General features: G+C 38.0%; 1 protein-coding gene across 3 annotated transcripts; it reads left to right on the top strand.

Moving 5' to 3' along the window:
• The first annotated feature begins 1,738 nt into the window (after positions 1-1,738).
• LOC104906217 (amino acid transporter AVT1I) lies at positions 1,739-21,128 on the top strand. Of its 3 annotated transcripts, none has more exons than XM_010694945.4 (3): positions 1,739-2,032; positions 19,418-20,025; positions 20,125-21,128. In XM_010694945.4, exons 1-3 carry the CDS (start codon positions 1,909-1,911, stop codon positions 20,644-20,646), a joined length of 1,254 nt encoding a protein of 417 aa, XP_010693247.2. In that variant the 5' UTR covers positions 1,739-1,908; the 3' UTR covers positions 20,647-21,128. The 3 variants fall into 3 exon arrangements, with proteins under 3 accessions (XP_010693247.2, XP_048494325.1, XP_048494324.1); XM_048638368.2 differs by lacking the exon at positions 1,739-2,032 and adding an exon at positions 3,916-4,225; XM_048638367.2 differs by lacking the exon at positions 1,739-2,032 and adding an exon at positions 9,979-12,199 and having other exon boundaries at positions 12,289-20,025.
• The last annotated feature ends 220 nt before the right edge of the window (positions 21,129-21,348 follow it).

Genomic DNA, 21,348 nt, shown 5'->3' with positions numbered 1-21,348 from the left:
TTCCTACAATCCCCAACAACCCCTCTCCCCAGCGCCGATTTTTGCTCCCCTGGCCTCCCCCACCCCCGTCGATTTCCGCGAGTTTCGCACCCTTCCCACCCACTTGCGTCGTAGTTAGCAAATGTTTCTACCGCAGCCACCCACCACGGCAGTCGGCCCATGGAAGTGGAATAACCTAGAACGCAGTACCCTGCTGTGGGTTGCGGAAATTAGTGGGGGTGGGGGGAGGGGTGCGAAAATCCAGGGAATTAGGGATCTTTTATTCCTTTTTGTATCTTTTTCTTTCCCTTCTTCCAATCAAACAACATAATACACTAAAATACAAGAAAGTGTCCAAATTTATGATCACTACCACAATTCGTAATAATCATTATTGTCACGTATGTTTAACTTTTATTCTATCACTAGTAAATATATAAGACGTTAAAATATCTATACTAATATATTTTAAGGCGTCTCTAAATAAGGAACGGTGCCACATGACGATTTGGCTAGGAATTTTTAATCTATGTAATTCACATACAATAATTAGAAAATGCGTTATATAAAATTTAATCCCGTGACTTCAAGCTCATATGTTAAAGTTTTAACTACTAAACCAAGTCATATTTAGTGTTATCGTTTTAAAGCAAAATATTAATAAATGAAAAATGTCATTATACAGTGCGTTGCCCGGACTTAAAAACTAATTGTTATCTAAAAGCTAGTCACTTTCACCCAAACAAAAAAAAAAAAGCTGAGTCATTATGGGCGTCGCGGGGGCTGGTAGCAGAATCACAATGCATTACAAAACCTGTTCAGCAACAAAATAAGGACCACTAAAGTGGAATGGTCTCATTTGTCCTCAAACTCCATGATAGGTGCGTAAAATCTAGAAACTTTCATGAAGATTGCCCCTTACAACTTACAAGCCCCCTAAGCTAAGCCAATAGCATAACAGTCCAAATAGTATTCCCACACGGCTAGCTAGCTGATACTATGTTTGTTAAAGTAAACAGATAAGGAGAATGACTTACTAATTAACTAGCATTTGTTCTTAGTATATCTATCTAATTTAACAAAGTAAAGTAAGAGAAGATGATGAGGAAAACCTTATCGCAAACTAATTCCTAGCTAACAAATTGAGAATGACCTTACAACATATATTTGAAGTATTGAGACCAAACGAGTACTAATAGATTAATGCTCCGTTTGGTAGGGCGTAAAACGATTTCTTGAAAAACTATTTTCTTCTATTTTTAGTTTTACATTGTTTGGTTGACAAAAGAGTGTAAAACCATTTTCCTTTGGGGTAAAATTACTCTCCAAACGATGGAAAACCATTTTCCTTTCAAAATGAAGGGAAAACTATTTTCCTTATCTCTCTTGTACACTCCTCTCACTACCTCCTTACTTTCCCTTTCATTTCCTCATTTTTCTTACATGTAACCAAACAACGGAAAACTAATTTTGGAATTGTGTATTTCATTGTAGATTGTTTTCCATAAAAATCATTTTACTCTGAAAATATTTTACGCCCTATCAAATGGCGCCTAAGATTCGCTTTATTGGTGATGATGTAATTAGATTCATTATCTTTTTAGCATACATTAATTTTGTTTTTATCCCAACATGCCAAAAAAAAATAGAAGTTCGTCTTCGTCAAACCAACGTGCGGAGCATGATGTTATTAATATATTTACTATGATAAATCTTTGATGATTATGGCACTATAAAATACCTACTTTACGATTACCAAATATATATGTTAGAATAAAATAACGATTTCAATCAATCGCGCACTACTGAACTATTGTAGTTACGTGACTCGGTTTTCTCCTCGTGAAATCAGAAAAATGATAAAACTTCACCTTAGCTTTTTCTACATAAATTAAGTTTCTCTCTCCTCTATTATAAGAAAAAGTGGAAATGGAGGGTGGAATTAATGATAATCCTCTTCTGGAGAATGAATTGGAGGCCAACAATGGGTATTCAACAAAAGGCAACTCCTCTTTCTTCAAGGCTTTCTTCAATGGCCTAAACGCCCTTACAGGTTTTACCTTTTTTTTTATCAATTTTTTTATGGAGATTCTATAGTTTATGTTTGCTATTATATGTTTCCTAATAAACAAAATATCTTGATTATACCCTAACAAAGACATGACATATGTAACTAGAACTGATTATAAGAAACTAAAAGTAGATATACTTTCTCCATTTTTAATTATTTACAACAAATGTACTTTTACATTATTTGTAGACTCCATTTTGAGTTTTTGACCACCTAACATGATTAATAGGTAAGACCATAAGGTTAAACATAGTCACTTAGAATCTTGTTGGATTATTTGTCTTGATGTATATTTTCAAAATATTAATTTTTTATGATTTTTACTTATAGATTATAAAAAATAGGCGTGTGAAAATACTAGTATTGCAAGTAAGTTGGAACGAAGGTAATAGTAAGCAATAATTACAGCATTGATCATCCCGTCAATTTTTTTCCATAAATTCCTGTGTCGATGCCATTTTATGAGACTTCGGGACTAAAATATCAAAATACATAGTACTTTAAATACCTTCAAACTTCAAATCCCAAACAGTATGTAAAAATGGTAAAATTATGCTATATCGTATATGTTTCATGATGTAGATATGTTTCCGAGCAAAGAAACTTACCATCACTTACTTGTTTCGGAAACTAATCATGTTTCTAGGAACCAAGAAACTTGCCATCTTTGGACTATTAATTTAATGTGTATAAATTTCCAAAAAAATGAATGACCAACTGACCAAGACCTGTTTTAAATGTAACATTTGCATATGCTAATAGAAGTGGTTTTGTTGATAGTATTATATAGTATTAACATAGGTAAAAAATTGAGTAGCACGATTTATAATACAATTAGAAATAAGCTAGATACGAGATCTTTATATATATATATATATATATATATATATATATATATATATGGACAAGATCACATGAGAATGCTCTTTACATGATAAATGCGGATGAATCTCAACCACACGATTGAATTAGAGTAACAACACTTGTTCTTTAGAGTTATACCACCTTAAAAAAATTTGAGCCCATTTTTTTTTCCTAATATTCTTTGTTATATCACTTATTCATAAGAGTTATAACGCGTAAAATTATTTCTCATGTAAGTATGCATTCTCATATGAACTCACTTTATATATAATATATATATATTATTATAATATATATTATATATATTATATATATATATATATATATATATATATATATATATATATATATATACACCCTCTGGTTTTTATTTTAGGTATTTCTTTGGAGGTACATTTGCCTATAAACACTAATTCGAACCTTAATATCTTTAACTATTAGTAAGCAAAAATTACAAAAACAAGTTGATGTTAGGATCACATTAGGACGTAATATGATCTCACATAACTATCTTTTTCCTGAAGAACAAATCACAAGAGATAGTCAAAGTCATGTAAGTGATAGTGTAAAAAGTCAAAATGAGTAAACGAAAAAAACCCAGAGGGGGTATATAACGGTAATATCTAGTGAGAAACCGAACCCTAACTTAAAATGAGAATATAGAACCAATCTAGGTCTTTCGATCATCATAATAAATGTTCAAGATGTTTCCCGTGTGATATTATGACATATTTGTATAATTATTTCGAAACATATAAAACTGGTTCCTAGTTTTCATAAAAGTAAAGCAAAAATTAGTAAAAGTAGATGTAACTGATTAAAGTAAATGAAATTGCTAAAAAATAAAGAAATTTGAAACCGATTTGTGAAGTTATTACGAATTTGTCATTAATAATGACATGGGAAGCATATAGACCATTCCATTTTGATGACTTAAGGACCTTGATTGTTTTATGTTATGAGTTTAGGCTTACTTCTAAGTGAAAAAATAATCATCATAGAAAGGGAAACAGCGCAAACAAGGAGCGAGCATGCCCTCTATAAGCCAACTTTAAAGCTTTGTTTTATATGCAAGTGAAGGGACATAACTCTCATGGGAACATGTATACGTGATCAAGCATGTGAGCAAAATGATACTGTACTTGATAAGTTGATATTGAGTGTGCCAAGAATCAGGGCGATCGATTTCCATGGCCTGATGATGAAGTTCATTATGGTGTAATTGCTAAACTTGAAAAATAATAACCACATGCAGACATTGCTGGAGGGCCAAACTGTTCGGCCAGAAATTTAAGAAATAAAGCGCATACGGTAAATTTCACATATTGTTTAGTGTTAAGAGATATGCGATACATATGAATGTATAGTAGTGTAATATAATTCCATACTGATATTGAGAATATAGAATATATGAAAATAGTGGCGGATCTTAACTAACTATTTAACAGGGGTCGAGTTGATAAAATAAAAATTTTAGTATAAAATTTTAAATGATGAATAAAAACACTAATACACACCAAAATATTAATATACTATTATTAATGGCTACAAAGAGCTTGTAGCTAATGTAATAAATCAAAATCTCAAAGTGCAATTTTTAAGAAATCGTTTTAATTTATTTGTTTGACCATTATGAAATGTTAAAAAAAAATGAGTAATTTTTTAAGAAATTAAAGATATACTCCCTCCGTTTCCTAAAGATCTTCCCTCTTTCCGTTTAAGGGTGTTTCCAAAAGATCTTCCCTCTTTTGCTTTATTCCTTATTTGGCAGAATAAATTTCCCTATTTACCCTCTCATGTCACTATCATATGGTCCACCATTACATTATTAATTCAATTTTACTCCCTTTCTCTCTCCTACTTTGACCTCTTTTTATTTGTTTATTTATCTTAACCCCTTTCTCTCTCCTACTTTACTCACACCATGCCCCACACAATTTGATTTTCCTTGGTATCTGTAGGAATAGTAATTGGGAAGATCTTTAGGAAACGGAGGGAGTAGTTCATTAGCAACTAAATAAATTACTCCAGTAAAAAACAAAACTAAATAAATACCAAATTGCTTTCTTAAATCACAAAAAAAAGATAAACTTATATTTTATGATTATTAGGAATGAGTTTGAGGAAATAAGAAGTACTATTATAGTTAAATAAGAAATAAAGTTTTTTAGAGAAGAAGAATAAAAGATAGTACAACCAATGAAAAAGATTTTTCTAAATTAGGCAATTTGATATAAGCCAAAGATAAAGGTGAAGAAGAAAGAACGAAGTAAAAAAGAAAGAAGGAAAAGAAAAAAAGAAAAAAGAGAAGCATTTAAAATGGAGAAAAACAAAAAAGTCCAAATGTTTTGATGCAAGGTTTGAACTTGCAACCTCTAGGGCTCAAAACTTCCTTTTACACCTTGCTCCAAGACCACTATGCCACAGTTTGTTTAATAACATAATTTACAATTTACTTAATTTATCTTATATGGTTACGGGGGGCCAAGCCCCATCGGCCCCAACCATAATTCGCCACTGTATGAAAAAAGTCCAACTTTTTTATTAACATATTTGTCAATATATACCTTTATATTTAATCACTAATATCTCTAACTGTTATTAATTAGTAACTATACAAGTATATTAAAAGACGTGCGTGACAATGTATATCGCAACATGACACCTCTATTACTCCATTAGAATTGTCCAATGTGTACATAAGTCATGTCAATTAACAAAAAGTAAAATTAGCTTGCAACAAGACTTAAACTCGTGACCTCTTGCTATTATACATGACATAATTACCATCTCAACCAACTTTTAATCATGCTTTAAGTGTCCACATTATTATATTTGTATGTTTTAAATGTTGAGTTTTCCTTAATATATTTTAATGAGAATGTAAAAAAATGCATATCAAGTTTGGAAACACAATACCAACCCGGGGTGACGTCCGTACCCAATTACTAGTTGATTATGAAAAACTGATATGTTCAAATATATATAGAGATAAACTTAGAACTTACATCTTATATAATAATATTTATTTTAATATATAGTTAAAAATATGGACAAAGTAAGACATGATGGAATAGTGCAAATTAAAAGTCAAATTGTTGCATCTATTATCGAACTGAGGGAGTATCTAATTAATAACCTTTGATAATTAGGTTATGTTTGGTATTGATATTAGAATACTATCTTGCTAGGAAGTTTTATAGTGTTTAGCAAGTGTTGTTATATGTTTATATCTCTGTTCAGGAAGCACCACTTGACACCTCTGGTAAATGTTGTATATTTATATCTTTGTAATATTTTTATGAAAATTAAGGGTTTGTTTTTTTGGAGTAAACTGAATTGAACTTAATTTGTCTGAACTGAATTAAATTAAACTTAGGTTTCTAAATTGAACTAAACTGAACTTAGTTTGTCTGAACTGAACTAAAGTAAAATGAATGAAATATGTGAGAGGAAACTAACTAAATTGAATGCTAAACTGAATTTTCCTGAACTGAACTTGTCTGAACTAAACTGAATTTTCATTAATTCAATCCAAAAGCACATAGCCTTATTGTATATATAGAAAACTAGTCTTCTATGCACGCGAAGTGTGCGTCGATTGTTTGGATTTATTCTTGATAAATTTCTTTAAAATATAATTATAGAAGTGTGATTTATAATTATTGTTATACAAACTACTATAATTTATAAAGTATTTAGAATTGAGATAAAAATTTAGATGTAAAGTATTGTAGTCAAATTAAATTTGTAATTTTTTTTTATCGAGTAACCATTTTTCTCATTATGTCAAGTTACTTTGTCAATGCTTATTTAGTTTATTGTTGGAATTTTGACTCATCTTTAAATTAGGAAAGAATATAATTGTACAAAATCTAAATATTCAATTAAGTATATATATGTAGCTAAGGACAAAAAAAAACATTTTATTGGAGGAGATCGTAGCTCCCCCTTGACTTATATAATAGAGATATATGATTAGAGTAACTACATATATTCTTTCTATATATGTAAACAGAGTTATATAAGAATCTTTGTATAATATGGAAAGTATTAAAATTTCTCATCATATATACTATTTTCATATATTAAGATATTATTCTTCAATCAATACTCAATAGTTGTACTCCCTCTGTTTTTTTTTTATCATTCTCACTTTCCTGTACACATCTCCCAATGCACATTTTTGAACTTAAATATCTTTCATTATATATTAGTAAAAATTATAACGATTGAATATTAATAATGTACTAATTGAGACGAATCAAACAAGATCCCACATGACTATATTTTTTCTTATAGATTGAAAACAATTGAGACGATTCTCTCTAAGTATGAATAGTGCCAAGATTCTAAGTGAGAAAGATAAAAAAAAAAAAAAAAAAACAGAGGGAGTATTATTTAAAGAATTTTGACAATTATCTTATATTAAATGTTTTTTTTTACGGACTTAAATGTTAAATACTTTTAGGGCCTGTTCTCTTCGGCATAAAACAGCTGAACTGAACTGATTGGAGCTGAACTTAATTGAACTGATTGAAGCTGAACTAAACTGAACTGAACCGAACTGAACCGAACTGAATTGAATTGAATTGAATTGAATTGAATCGAATTGAATTGAATTAAAATAAATTAAATTGAATTAAATTGAATGTATAAATATATTAATAATATTTAAACAATAGTAATATGAATATTAAATAATAATTATAATGATAAGTAATAATAATGAATAATAATAATAATAATAGTATTTTGGATATTTTTAAATGATAGTTATAATGAAATAATATTAATAATCATAAATTAATAATAATAATAATAATAATAAATGATAATAATTATAATTAATAATAATTATTTTATATTATTTGTATTAATATATTAATACTTGATGATGATATATAATAACAATAACATCTAAGAAGTAAATTAATATTACGATTTTAATAATTAGATTTAATAATATAATAATATTTAGTAATAAAAATAATGATTGTATTAATATATTAATACCTAAACCATGTTTTTCTTAATAATAATAGTAATAATAATGAGTAAAGCTATAATAAAAAAAAATAAATATATAGAAACAACAACAACAATAATAATAATAATACTTAATAGTAATGATATAAAAATAAATAATAATAATATAAATAATAATAATAATAATAATAATAATAATAATAATAATAATAATAATAAGAGTAATTAGTAAAATAAATTATACCAACATAATAATAATAATATTTAACAAAATGGATATAAAAGAATGGAGCTGAACTGAACTGAACTGAACTAATTGGAGCTGAACTGAACTGAATTGAACTGAACGGAAAATAAGCTGGGGAGAACAGGTCCTTAGTAATTTGCTTAACAAGGAATAGACTCATCCTCTTAACAAATTTTAGCCTGTGTACAAGTCATGTTTGGATCATCTAGTTAGAGTTCTAAAAAAATTTACAAGATAGAGTTTGAGCAATATCAATCATTGAATAAAAAATAAATGACTCATATATTAACTTTCCAAAACCTTTTTCTCGTTAAAATCCACCCCCTTGTTTTTCTTTCCAACCAATATGAGCATTTAATTTTAGAACCTATTTTTCATATACACCTTTACTTTGTAGGGTTTTATTAGAACTTTAGAGATAACCCACCCAAAATTTTCGCCACGAGATCTATTAGATTTTCATTGTAGGAAGGAGTCGTTGGGCTAGATATCGCTAAATACAAACATAGCATAATCAAGGTAACCAACATGTGGTCCACTGGGGAGGATGTCGACGTGACATAGGGAGATTGACGGTGTAAAATTCATCACTTGCTAGTTGCTGGTTACCAAGTGTTATGAGATATTCTGGCATGATACATTCGGCAGTTGGCATATTATGAAAAAGAAAGGCTAAATATAACCCGTTTGGGACACAGTAAAAAATTATATGGTCCGTTTTGTCCTTTTTTTTTGCAATTAAAATTTTCGAATATCCTTATTGCAACAATTAATTTGTTTGTTGTTGTGCAATTATAGTGATCTTGATGCACAACTGAACTGACCTTTGATGCACAACTAATCTCAGCTTCGTGCCCAACTATACTCACTGTTGTGCACCATCAAAATGCTCTTTTTTTTTTTTTTTTGACATCAAAGAAACATACAAAAACTAAGAAGAAGAGACTACCCTACATTGACCCTATGTATACGGCAGTTGTGTGCTATCTCGTGGGCTTGCTGCACCTGGTCCCTACTGACTTTCATAATGCGACAGCTCTGAAGGCCAGTCGAAACCTCAATAATAGCTGATAGAGTGTGAATAATGGAGATGTCTGCTGATGCGTTGGGCACCAAGTTCCTTACAAGTAGTTCGGAATCTGTGAGGAGCAATATATTGGAGAAGCTTGTTGTTGTGATCCACCTGAGTATTAAAATGCTCTTGTTGTAAAGCCAATATGAGTTTGTTGTACAATCATAATGACCTTGATGCATAACCGAACTCACCTTGCTTTACAACCCATTGCTGCACACCCATACATAGTGACCTAGCTGCACAACCAATCTGAGCTTGTTGCATGCTCATAGTGACCTTGATGCACAATTGCATTGACCTTGCTGCACAACCATGAAAAAAAAAAAGATGTACATCCACATATAAATTATTCATAACCTTACATAGATAATGCACAATCATTCACAAATATTGCATAACCTTATCTAGAGAATGCACAACCCTCAACCAATATTCACCCATCAAATATCTATATTGCAGAACCACATTAACTTTGATGCATATATAACTATACTAACTTTCACGCAAAACAAAAAAAAGGTAAAAAAAGAAAAAGCAGTTCTAATTAGTTCGCCACCAAGCCATTCGAAGAATAGCCGGACTCGCATATTATTCCAAAGTGCAAAAACAGTTACTGTAGGTTTAAATCTTTTGTTTGGCGATCTAACATTGTTTATTTTTTTTTTCCATTTTTCAACTATACTAAAATTAGCAAGGGCAGTTATGTTTTTTCATATTGTTTTTGTCTGTCTGATGCACGGACACTCTCTACAGGTCAACGTGTCGCGTTTCCAACACTTTAAACGTTTCCGACACTTCAGGACACTTTCAGACACTCTGAATTTTCTTTTGAAGATAAATAGTGAATTTAAACGAGACCGACGAAGTGTTTTGTTACTATAAGAAATGTTTTCCCTCTCAACCTTACTTTTTCCTTTCAATATCTCTAAATCTCTAAAAATATAGCCTAATCTACTATCAAAACTGTAAAATATTGTGTTCTCTAACGTTTTCCCTGCGTTTTTTCACTTTTAGAATTTGCGTTTCCCCGTGTCCATGTCAGTGTCCCGTGTCCGTGCCTCGCCTCTAGGAGCACTAGTTGGACTTGGGCAGGCATTAGGAGTGCCAGTCTATGGCCAATATGGGACAATGTTAGGCCTAGCTGAACGCTCTCCCGAGCTATTTCCCCCTAGCCAACCTTGTACCTCTAGGCCGGTAGGACTGATAGAACAAGGTGAAGCTTCGACTAGGCGACGACCTATTGAGGTCGTCTGTAAATTAGGAGGACGTTGAGAGTGTTGTCCGCTCTTTGCTGTCGGACGAGGAGTCCATCACTTTGGAGGTTGAGGATGAAGAGATACCGTCCGACTCTGATGAAGCGGCACTGGCTGAATGGTACATACCTCCAGATGAGGCCGGTAGCGCTGCCGCTATGGTGATTGATGCTGCCTGGGAGAATATATGTAGGGAAAACAATTTTCTTGTGAAGGGGCCTATTTATTTCGCTTTCCCCGACGATTACTGGCTAGAACTACCGGCTGAAGGCGATAATATAATCGATAGACCCTCTGGGTACGTAGCAATATATGCCCACATGCTAGATTTCGGCCTGCGCTTCCCTTTGGACCCCTTTATCGTTAATATATTTAAAGCTTGGAATATCTGCCTGGCCCAGTTGATGCCGTTAGGATGGCGAAACTTAATTGCTTATGCCTGGGTAGTCCGATATAAAGGATTCCCGGAGATCCTCAACCTGTTCCGCAAACTTCACTGGATTAAAGAGGACGGTTCGGCCAAGGGTAAAGGGAAAGGGAAACAAAGAGATCCCGGGCTGATGAAGGCCGGAGTGGTTGGATGTCCTTATATACCAAGGCGGGCAAGTTGCCGGTTTACCCCAAACTCACTTCCTTGAAACACTGGAGGGAGCGCTTTTTCTAGGTAAGGGTGCCTGCCGACTTCCTGCTGCGCCGTCAGTGGACCAAACCCCGGTCCCGGATGGAGCATATTCCTGATAGAGGGTTGCGTGGCCGGGAGAGAGAGGCCCATGACTTTTTCGCTGCAACAACCGTATCGGCCCTTAAAGGAAAGAAAGGGATCCCGGTGCCATGAAAATGGTTCCCCCATGTCCAGTATATTTTGGGCAATCCGACCCTTTCAGCGCTAGGTTTCTGCGCCGCCGACCCCCATGGTTGGTTTCGTGGGCCGACTTGGTTTTTTTTGATTCAAAATTTATCTACATTGACTGTAGCGCTTACTGACGCCTTTGTTTTCACGCCGGGAGCATCTCATCAAGGAGGCGTTGCATCTTAATCATAACTACGAGCTTATCAGCAACATGCCGCCCAAACCTGCTCGTCGTTATGTTTCTATTCCCACCACTACTGGTGGGCGTGGTGGACGAGGAGGTTGCGGCTCGGGTCGAGGGACCGGTAGCGACGATGATGACAGGGACAGCATGCCCATGATCCGCCGAAAACCGAGCCAACATGCTTTGGGGAAGCGCAAGGCTGAGGGCACCCCCGAAACCCCCCCCCCCCAAGAACGCTAAAGAGATGGTCCTGGAGCCGGGGAACGGGGCCCAAAAGACTGCTACCGTCACACCGACTACTAATGTCTCTTCCCCATTGATGAAGGGCCGAGTGGAGGAGGTCGGCAGTTCTTCCTTGCGACTAAGCATCTACAAGCAGTTAACTCTAACGGCAATGATTCCGGCATTGCGGGCCTTCGCCAAGCCAAGGAAGCCGGACTATTTGGAGCGATCCGAGGTGTAAGTATCTGAGCCATTTCAAAAGAGGTGGGCTCGCTTGCCTGTCAAGGACGGGTCTTTCTTCCAACCCAAGCTCAACGTCTTGGACGATAATCGATGCTACTAGACCGTTCTTTCGAAGGCGGGAATTTAGGGTACCGACTACTGAAGGGTCTGCAGCTGAAGTATGAGCTGCCGGTCGACAAGGGGAAAGCTGCTGCTGCCGTTCACGCCCACAACTTGGCCGTGGTGAGTGTTTCACTTGCTTGTTTTAATACATCTTTTACTTCGGCATTTAGTATGTTACTGATGACTGTACTTTCATGTCTTTGCCTCAGTCGGCGCAATCCGGGAAAGATCTCTATGATCTTTATCGGCATTTCCAAGGGGCCTATCACTCTGAGCTGGAGGCCCACCAACTGACCGCTAATCAACTAGCCGACAAGAAGTCGGAACTGGAGGCTAGTGAGGTAAAGATGGTCAAGGCTAAGTCTGGCTTGACCCAGGCTAAAGCGGACTTGGAGGCCGCCACTAAGAAGGTCGCAGAGCATTCCCTAACGGTGTCCAACAAAGACACTGAGATTAAGCTGCTAAGGGAGCAAATCACCGAGGCCACCGACCGAGAGCGCAACGCAGTGGTGGAGTACCAGAAGTCCATGGACTTCGTCTCCCGCTTGCTCAACCGGTATAGCAGTGGGTGGTCTGCGGCCATGAGATGTGTTAAACACCTTCCTGGACTTCGACTGGTGCAAGATTGAGGAAGCTCATGGTCGTGGTGACTTTGAACTCCCGGTTGAGGGCGAGGTCTTGGATGCCGGCGTTACCGAAGCTGACATCGCCAATATGCCGTCCCGCGGAGTGAGTTCGAAGGGGAATAGGGTCAGGAGGTCGTCAACGCTGCCGCCAATACTGAGGAGCAGATAATTGCTAACCCTGCTGTCGGTACTGATAAGACAGAAGAACAGGTGGTGGTGGTTGACGGTTCTAAAGAAGAAGAGCGTGCCAAGTAGACACTTAGCTTTTGACCTTCCTGTATTCCTGGCCGCCTGTGGCCGGTACTTTTTGAAAATAGCTCTTAGGTTGTACTTTTTGATATTATGAAATGCAACTTTTGGTTCGTCCATATCATCTTTGTGTCGTAATTTTTATTGGTTTGCCTTTTGCTTTTGCATTAATCAAACCCGACATATCCATTAAGGTCACTGACCGGTTAATTGTTTATGCACTTTAATTATCCTGCAGATCCACGAAGGTCATTGACCGGTTAAGCACTTTAATTAACTCAGCATATCCACTAAGGTCATTGACTGGTCAATTAATAATGAAAATTTATTTTATTCGGTAGATCCACGAAGGTCATTGACCGGTTAAACACTTAAATTAACTCAGCAAGATCTACTAAGATCATTGACTGGTTAATGCAAAATTTTATCCGGCAGATCCACGAAGGTCATTGACCGATTAAGCACTTAAATTAACTGAGCAGATCCACGAAGGTCATTAACTGGATAATTAGTAATTCAAATTTATTTTATCCGGCAGATCCACGAAGGTCATTGACCGGTATGCTTGGACAGTTAGGAGACTTTAGAAGATGCTCATTTTATTAAATAAAACGGCTCTTCCCGGCTGTGCCGGATTTATGGCCTATAACAAGTAAGAATGTTAATAAAGAATAAATCCTACTGGCAACAACGCCTGTTTATTAACTACATGTAGTATCTTTTTAGGACACTAGCATTCCAGCTATTCTTCAGCAACTTGCCCGACATGTCTTCAAGCCGGTAGGATCCGAGGACGATCTCCTCCTTGACTAAGTAGGGACCTTCCCAATTAGCCGTGAGCTTTTCGTCCACATGTGCTTTCCCAGTTGCTGTTGTGCGTCTGAGTACAAAGTCTATGGGGAAATTGGTCTGCTTCGTACTCGCTTGTTGTAGGCCTTGCTTATCTGGTCTTTATATGCGGCCGACTTGAGTTCAACTGCCAGCCTAACTTTCGGTAGAAGGCCCAGGTCTTCCTTATGCAGTTGTCCATTCAACTCTGGATCATAGTTTAGGATTCGCCAGTTGGGCAAGCCTACTTCTACTAGTATTAATACCGCTTCTGCCCCAAAGGGTAGTCTGAAGGGAGTCTCGCCGGTAGCTTCCTTTTTTGTCGTTCTGTTGGACCATAGCACGGCCATAACCATGTATGCCCATGCTGCTTTTAGCTCATCCAGCCTTTTCTTTAGTGCGTTGAGGATCTGCTTGTTGGCGGCATCTGCTTGTCTGTTGCTCTGTGGGTGGCAAACCGACGAGTAGGCAAACTTTATGCCGTATGGCCGCAGGAAGTCTCTTTTGGGGCCGCAATCGAACTGGACGCCATGATCAATAACAATTCCCATAGGGATCCCAAACCTGGTGATGACGTTTTGCCAGATGAACTTCTTTACCTGATTGGCCGTTATCTTGGCAGTTGGCTCTGCCTCAATCCATTTTGTCAAGTAGCCAATACCCACAATTAGGAATTTCCTTCCCCCGGAGGCCGGTATGAAAGTGACTATTATATTCATCCCCCATTGAGCGAAAGGGATTCGGTTCAGGATTGGTTGTAGATCATTTGCCGGCTGGTTGATAACCGGTGCAAACTGTTGGCACTTGTCGCATCTCTTGACGTAGGCCTGGGAGTCCGTCAGCATACTTGGCCAGTAGAAGCCTGATCTTAATGCTTTTAGTGCTAGCGCTTTTCCGCCGATATGGTTCCCACAAATTCCTTCATGAATCTCCTCAATTATTTTCGTGGCCTCATAGGCCGTGACGCACCTTAGTAGCGGGAGTGAGAATCCTTTTTTGTATAGCTGGCCCTGGAATATGCAGTACCAAGATGAGTCCCTTTTAAGCTTTTTGGCCGCCATCTTTTCCTCTGGGAGGGTGCCTGTCAGTTTCTAGGCCAAAATGTCATCATATCACTCCGGACTCTGGCCTACGGTGTTGACGGTGGATGAGGGAGTGTCGGTGCTCCGCTCCCCCAAAGTATCTACCATGAAATCTCGCTTCTTGTCATTGACACTTGAGCTTGCTAACTTCGACAAGGCGTCGGCCGCCATGTTTTCTGCTCTTGGTACCAGCTTGACCTCAAAGCTCTGTAATCCGGCCGCCATGTTTTTGACCCTATTAAGATATTTCTGCATTACCGGCTCCCGGGCTTCATATGTTCTTTCGATCTGGCTCGATATCAGCTGCGAGTTTGTGGTCATCAGGACTTTCTTCGCGCCAGCAATGCTCAGACTTAGTCCGGCCAGGGCTGCTTCATATTCTGCTTCGTTATTTGAGGCCTTGAAATCAAACTAAATGGCGTATTCAAAGATTTCCGTTCCGGGGATGTCATCACTACTCCTACCCCTGCCCCACTCTAGGCCGCTGAGCCGTCGACCTCTATTTGCCAGATACCGGTGGACTCTGACGTTTCCGCGTAATTGGTTTCGACAATGAAATCAGCCAGTGCTTGGGCTTTGATGGCCGCGCCAGGCCGGTATTCGATGTCGAACTCAGAGAGCTGTATTGCCCATTTTAGAAGCCTGCCGGTCATGTCGAGCTTGTGGAGAGCTTTTTCCAGAGGCTGGTTAATGAGTACCTGGACGGTATGGGAGTCGAAATGTGGCCTCAACTTTCTTGCCGCGACCAGGACGGCATATGCCATGTTTTTCAGCAGCTCATATCTCTGCTATGCTCCAGCTAATACATGGCTCATGAAGTGTATGGGGCTCTGCTTCCCCTTCCTATTCACCAGTAACACCGCTGCTATCGTCTTCTCAGATACCGAGACATACGGCTGTAGCTTGTCTCCAAGTTCTGGCCGGGTTATTATTGGTAGCTTCTTGAAGTGTGCTTTTACCTCTTCGAAGGTCTGTCTCCGCTCATCCCCCTATTCAAACTTCTTATAACACCTAAAGATTTTGAAAAACAGCAGGGCTTTCTCGGCCAACTTTGAGACAAATATGGTGAGGGCTGCCATCCTTTCTGTCAGCCTCTGAATGTCCTGGATGCTCTTTGGCTCCGGGAGATCGCTAATGGCCCTAATTTTGTCGGGGTTGGCATCTATGCCCCTTTCGCTTACCATGAACCCTAGGAATTTGCCGGACCTCATCCTAAACACGCACTTTTTAGGGTTCAGTTTCATCTGATGCTGCCGGAGGGTGGCAAAGGTTTTCCTCAAGGTCAATGATGTGCTCCTCCTCTGTTAGGCTCTTGACTATACTGTCATTTTAACGGTTCCCTCTGTGACGACAGATGCCCCTGTGAAACCGATAACGGGATATGAGACCGGCTTCAGACATGCAGTTTCAAAGCCCATCTTTTCGAATGTCTCCGTGTATAAGATGTTGGCGGAGCTTCCCCGATCTACCAGCACGCGATGCACTATTGCGGTTGATATCTGGAGAGATACTACAAAGGGATCATTGTGGGGGTCGACAATTCCCTTAGCGTTCTCTGACGTAAAAGCTACGGACGGCATGGTTGGTGGTGCCGGCCATTTCCCTGTGTTGTGGTAGTTCACTTGGTGCCTCATTTCTTTCAGGATGGCTTTGGCACCGTGTATGCTACCTCCTCGTGTCGGCCCTCTAGTTATGACATGGATTTCAGTGATCCTGTCCTTCACTGACCTCCTGTTACCGTTTTCATCTTCCCTAGACAGGGACTTCGGGTCGATCCTCGCTTGGTACTAGGTGATGTAGCCTCTTATGATGAGGTCTTCGATCCCGTCCTTGAGGTCTTTACAATCATCTGTTACGTGACTGTAGTCCCTGTGAAACTCACACCACTTTGATTTATCCCGGCCCTTGTAATACATCTTTGTGGGCCTCTGCCACTTGTCATCCTTTTGACGCAGTTCGTATATCTGAGCCCGGGATATTGTTAGAGGAGTGTACTTGTGGTATTTGTGCGGTTGACCTTCATGGCCCTTCTTCACTGAGTTACTTTCCTCCCTTTTGTTGGAGGTGTCCGGTTTCTTATCTTTCCGGTACTTATCGTCCTTGCAGTCTTTTTCCTTATCTTTCTCCTCTGCTATCGGCCTTTTGGCGTTTGACACTTTGCTAAATTCCTCCCCCCGGATGAAGTCATTCGCATTGGCCCTTGCCTAAGACCTCTGTTAGGCTTGTTAGCTTTTTACGACCTAAATAGCTTCTGAAGGGAGTTCCTTCCTTTAAACCCGTCATAAGGGCTAGGACGGCAACTTCTTGCTGCAGAGTTGGGATGGTGACGGCTTCTGCGTTGAAACGTCCTACGTAGCCCCTCAAACTCTCTGTCTCCCCCTGCTTGACCGACATCAGCTTGCCAGTAGTCTTCTCTCTGCGTTTGTTACTAACAAAGTGTGTAACAAACATGGATGTAAGCTGGCGAAAATTGAACACTATTGCTGGCAGTATGCTCTTGAACCAGGTCTGGCCTAGCCCAACTAGTGTAGAGGGGAACACCTTACACCACACTGAGTCAGTGTCGGTATACAACAGCATGTGCCTTTCATAGGCCGATATATGATCCTCCGAGTCAGTCTTGCCGTCATACTTACATGTCGGCATTGTAATCTTCTCCATGGGCTCTTGAAGGATAGCAGTGGAGAAGGGTGAGTTCCGTAGGGATACCGGCGGTCGCCGCCTGTATTGACTTCCCTTTCTCGGGTGGGAAGAATGCTGCTGGACTTTTGTTTCTTGAGCTTCCTCTTCTTCCTCTTCCCCCACCTGCTCATGGGGGTCTTGCAGTTGGCCACCTGATCCTCGTCATTCCGGCCTCGCTCTCCCTGGCGGCCAGTCCCGAGTGAACGAAGTTTTCTCACTGGGCTGTGGGCTCTGCTTAGAGGTCGCTTGACGGGGAGACCGATCGGTGGGGTGTGGCTTGCCATAGCCTGGAAGACTTCCGCAACACTCCTGAGCTGTTCTGGGGTGAACAAATGCTGGAGAGTATGAAAAATACTCTCTTGAGGAGTTTCGGGAGTTTTCCTCCCTTTGTCAGTAGGTGGCCGAGTTTGTCCTACGGCCGACAGCGGGGTTCAGAATCCTGGTGGAGTTTTCTCAATAGGAACATTATTTTCATCAGTTTCCGGCATCCCAAAGTGCTGATTAGGATCCATGAGGGTTGTTTTGTTTGCAAGAAATGGCTTAGACTACAAGGTATTGTTCGCCCCACCCTCTAGGGCCAATTGTACCGGTAAGTCCTCAGTCAATAAGTCGGTTCCAGTTCTTGCAAGAGAGAACACGTAAACTAGGCTCGCGGGTTGATCCGAGGAACGCCCCTCCGATGCCTAAGTCAGTAATGGGTAAAACCGGTAGCTCTCAAGTGGAGTATGATTGTGTAGGTCAACGTACCTCATGACTCCGATCAGTGGAGTATTTATAAGGATCCCGTCGAAGCCCGTATCCAAGTAGGATTCTTCTTCTATTGGAATATTCCTCGGGGTATCCCTTTGGGATACTCTTTTATCTTATGCTGAACTTCTATCTTTTAGGCCCGTAGGCCATGGTAGATGGAAGTTGGATCAAGCCCATGCCCTTGGTAAATGGCCCGGAGAAGGATGCCGGCTAGGCATCTTAGTGGAACCGGTATGAATAAGTCAACGGTTCTGTCGTAGGTGTGTGTGACCACATCAATACTTATCGGTCTAGGCAGACTGGTATGGAACTTAGTGAGCCCCTATACAACTTCCAATCATAAAGGAATTCTTCAAGGCTTTCGATCCTAATATTAGTGCTTTTACCATAAAACATCTCTATCTTTTATAGGTTTTCTTTGCAATGTTTTGTTGTATAACGTAGTTATCGTAGTTGATAGAATATCAGATATAATATTATTGGTATAATAAAAGTCTAGTATTAGGAGATATGATTTAAGTTAATCTCTATTCTAACTACTTACTTTAATTAAAAAATTTAAAATTTAAAAATAAAAAAGAAAACTACCTAATTAATTTTAAAAATAAAAAAGACATTACAAAAATAAAACCATCAAAAATTCAAATATTCCTAATTTATAAGATATAATTAACCATTAATTTAATTTTCTACATCCCCTAAAAAAAAAAAAATTCTACGTATTTTCGCACGTATCGCGTGCATATAAAAACTAGTATAATATAATTAGGAGATATAGTTTATCTGTTGTACAACTAGGAGTCTAGTTAGATATATTTTAGGAGTTAGTGTTTATAAGGTTTCCTAACCTTGTAGTATATATATGTGATTGAATAATGAGAAAAGGTGTGACCAATATTGAGATTGGTATTGTTTGCCAGACATAAACTTAACATGTTTGTCTTCTTTGGCCTTCATTATGAAATCATCTGAAATAACAATTAAAGGAGAAGCTAAACTTACTTAACACACGTTCTCATATACATTTTCCTCATATGAAATTTTAAAATATGATTTCTTTCCATGGAATTAAACTGTTTTCCTGCCTCTAACTTCATATATATTTTGAAATTGTGTATCAGGTGTAGGAATACTTTCTGTACCATATGCATTAGCCTCAGGTGGCTGGTTGAGTCTACTGTTGATTTTTATTGTCGCAATGGCAGCATTCTACACAGGCCTACTCGTAAAACGATGTATGGAAGCTGATCCAAGCATAAGAACTTACCCGGATATAGGGGACCGAGCATTTGGGAAGATAGGAAGAACAATTATATCGGTGTTCATGTGCTCCGAGTTGTACTTGGTTGTAACAGGTTTCTTAATCATGGAAGGAGACAATCTTCATAACCTTTTTCCTGAATTGACATTGAACACTTATGGGCTGAAACTTGGAGGAAAAGAGAGTTTTGTGTTGATTATTGCCCTAATTATTCTGCCTTCTGTTTGGTTAGATGATCTAAGTATCCTTTCTTACATCTCTGCAACTGGTGTGCTTGCTTCTGTTGTAATTATTGTGTCCATTTTGTGGGTTGGCACATTTGATGGAATTGGATTTCACGGCAAAGGGGATCTTCTAAATTGGTCAGGCATTCCTACTACTGTTAGTTTATATGGTTTCTGCTATTGTGCTCATCCTGTTTTTCCTGCCCTGTACCACTCTATGGAGAAAAAGCATCAGTTTGCTAAGGTAAACTATCTTACTCCCTCCATTTCATAATGTAAGAATGGAAGACGTTGATATTGGTCTTATGTGGCGTACTAATCTTTATTGCGGCTTCTACTACAGGTACTAATTTTGTGTTTCGTTTGCTCAACTATTGCTTACGCTTCCATGGCAATAATCGGGTATCTGATGTTTGGTTCTGAAGTTGATTCGCAAATAACTTTAAACCTTCCAACTGATGCATGGGGCTCCAAGATTGCAATCTATACAACGTTGGTGAATCCACTATCCAAATATGCACTTATGCTAGAACCTGTTGTGAATTCGACTGAGAGTTGGTTTCCGGATTATCACAAGAAAAGATACTTCAAAATTCTATTAAGAACAAGTTTGGTTATCAGTCAAGTCACTGTAGCATTGGTATTTCCTTACTTTGGTAATCTCATGTCCCTTGTTGGTGCATTTTTAAGCATCAGTGCGTCAATAACTCTTCCATGCTTGTGTTATTTGAAGATTACAGGCAATTACCTGAAGGGGGAGGGGATATGTGTGCTAGGCACAGTAGCCTTAAGTATATTGATTGCAATATTTGGTACCTACACTTCTTTAGTACAAATTATACAAGGAACGACTGAAGTGGTGTAAGTTACTAAGCTGTTGTTAGACACCACAAAATTAATAAGATTATATAAATATAGGATTCGTTAGTGCAATTATTTCTATAAATTACCTTGTTTCATGAAAAGAAGCACGTACCAGATAAGGCTAGCTTGCCTCACTTGGCAAGAAACATACCTTAGATACTGGAGGTCTTGAGCTCGAAACAAGCTAAGTGAAAATGTATGGAGTGTATTGGAAGTGTTTCAAAATCAGTGGCTTATTTTCAGGAATTTAATCAATTGTTAGTTTGTGTTAGTAGAGTCCCAAGATTCTAAGGTTGGTTTGTTAGTGGGATTTGCAAACACATTTTCTTTGTTATTAGTGGGGCATGTTTCCACTACTTTCCATTGTTCAGTTTATGTTAGCTAGTTTTTAGGTCAAGTAGTTTTTATCAAGACGATTTAATGATGTACTCTTTTAGCATTAATATGCAAGTAAAAAAAAAGTAGTAAGCATTTTGACTTGTATTTTTTTTTTTTTTTATGTTTCTTCCGCTGCAATATTTCTTCTTTATTCTTATTTTTTTATAAAGTTAACATGGTATCCATGCAAACACTAAGTTCGATCCTTTAAACAAAAAAAAAGTGTGTGTGGGGATTTTCTTTTTGTAAGGCTGAGTCGAGAGTGAGTGGAAAAGAAAAAAGGGTTAAGAATAAATACAATGAGGTAGTTCCGGAACATGGCAAA

Source organism: Beta vulgaris, chromosome 2 (assembly GCF_026745355.1).
Source record: "Beta vulgaris subsp. vulgaris cultivar EL10 chromosome 2, EL10.2, whole genome shotgun sequence".
Lineage (NCBI taxonomy): Eukaryota > Viridiplantae > Streptophyta > Magnoliopsida > Caryophyllales > Amaranthaceae > Beta > Beta vulgaris.
Note: the sequence above shows the minus strand (reverse complement) of the source record. Positions and strands in the feature narration are given on the sequence as shown.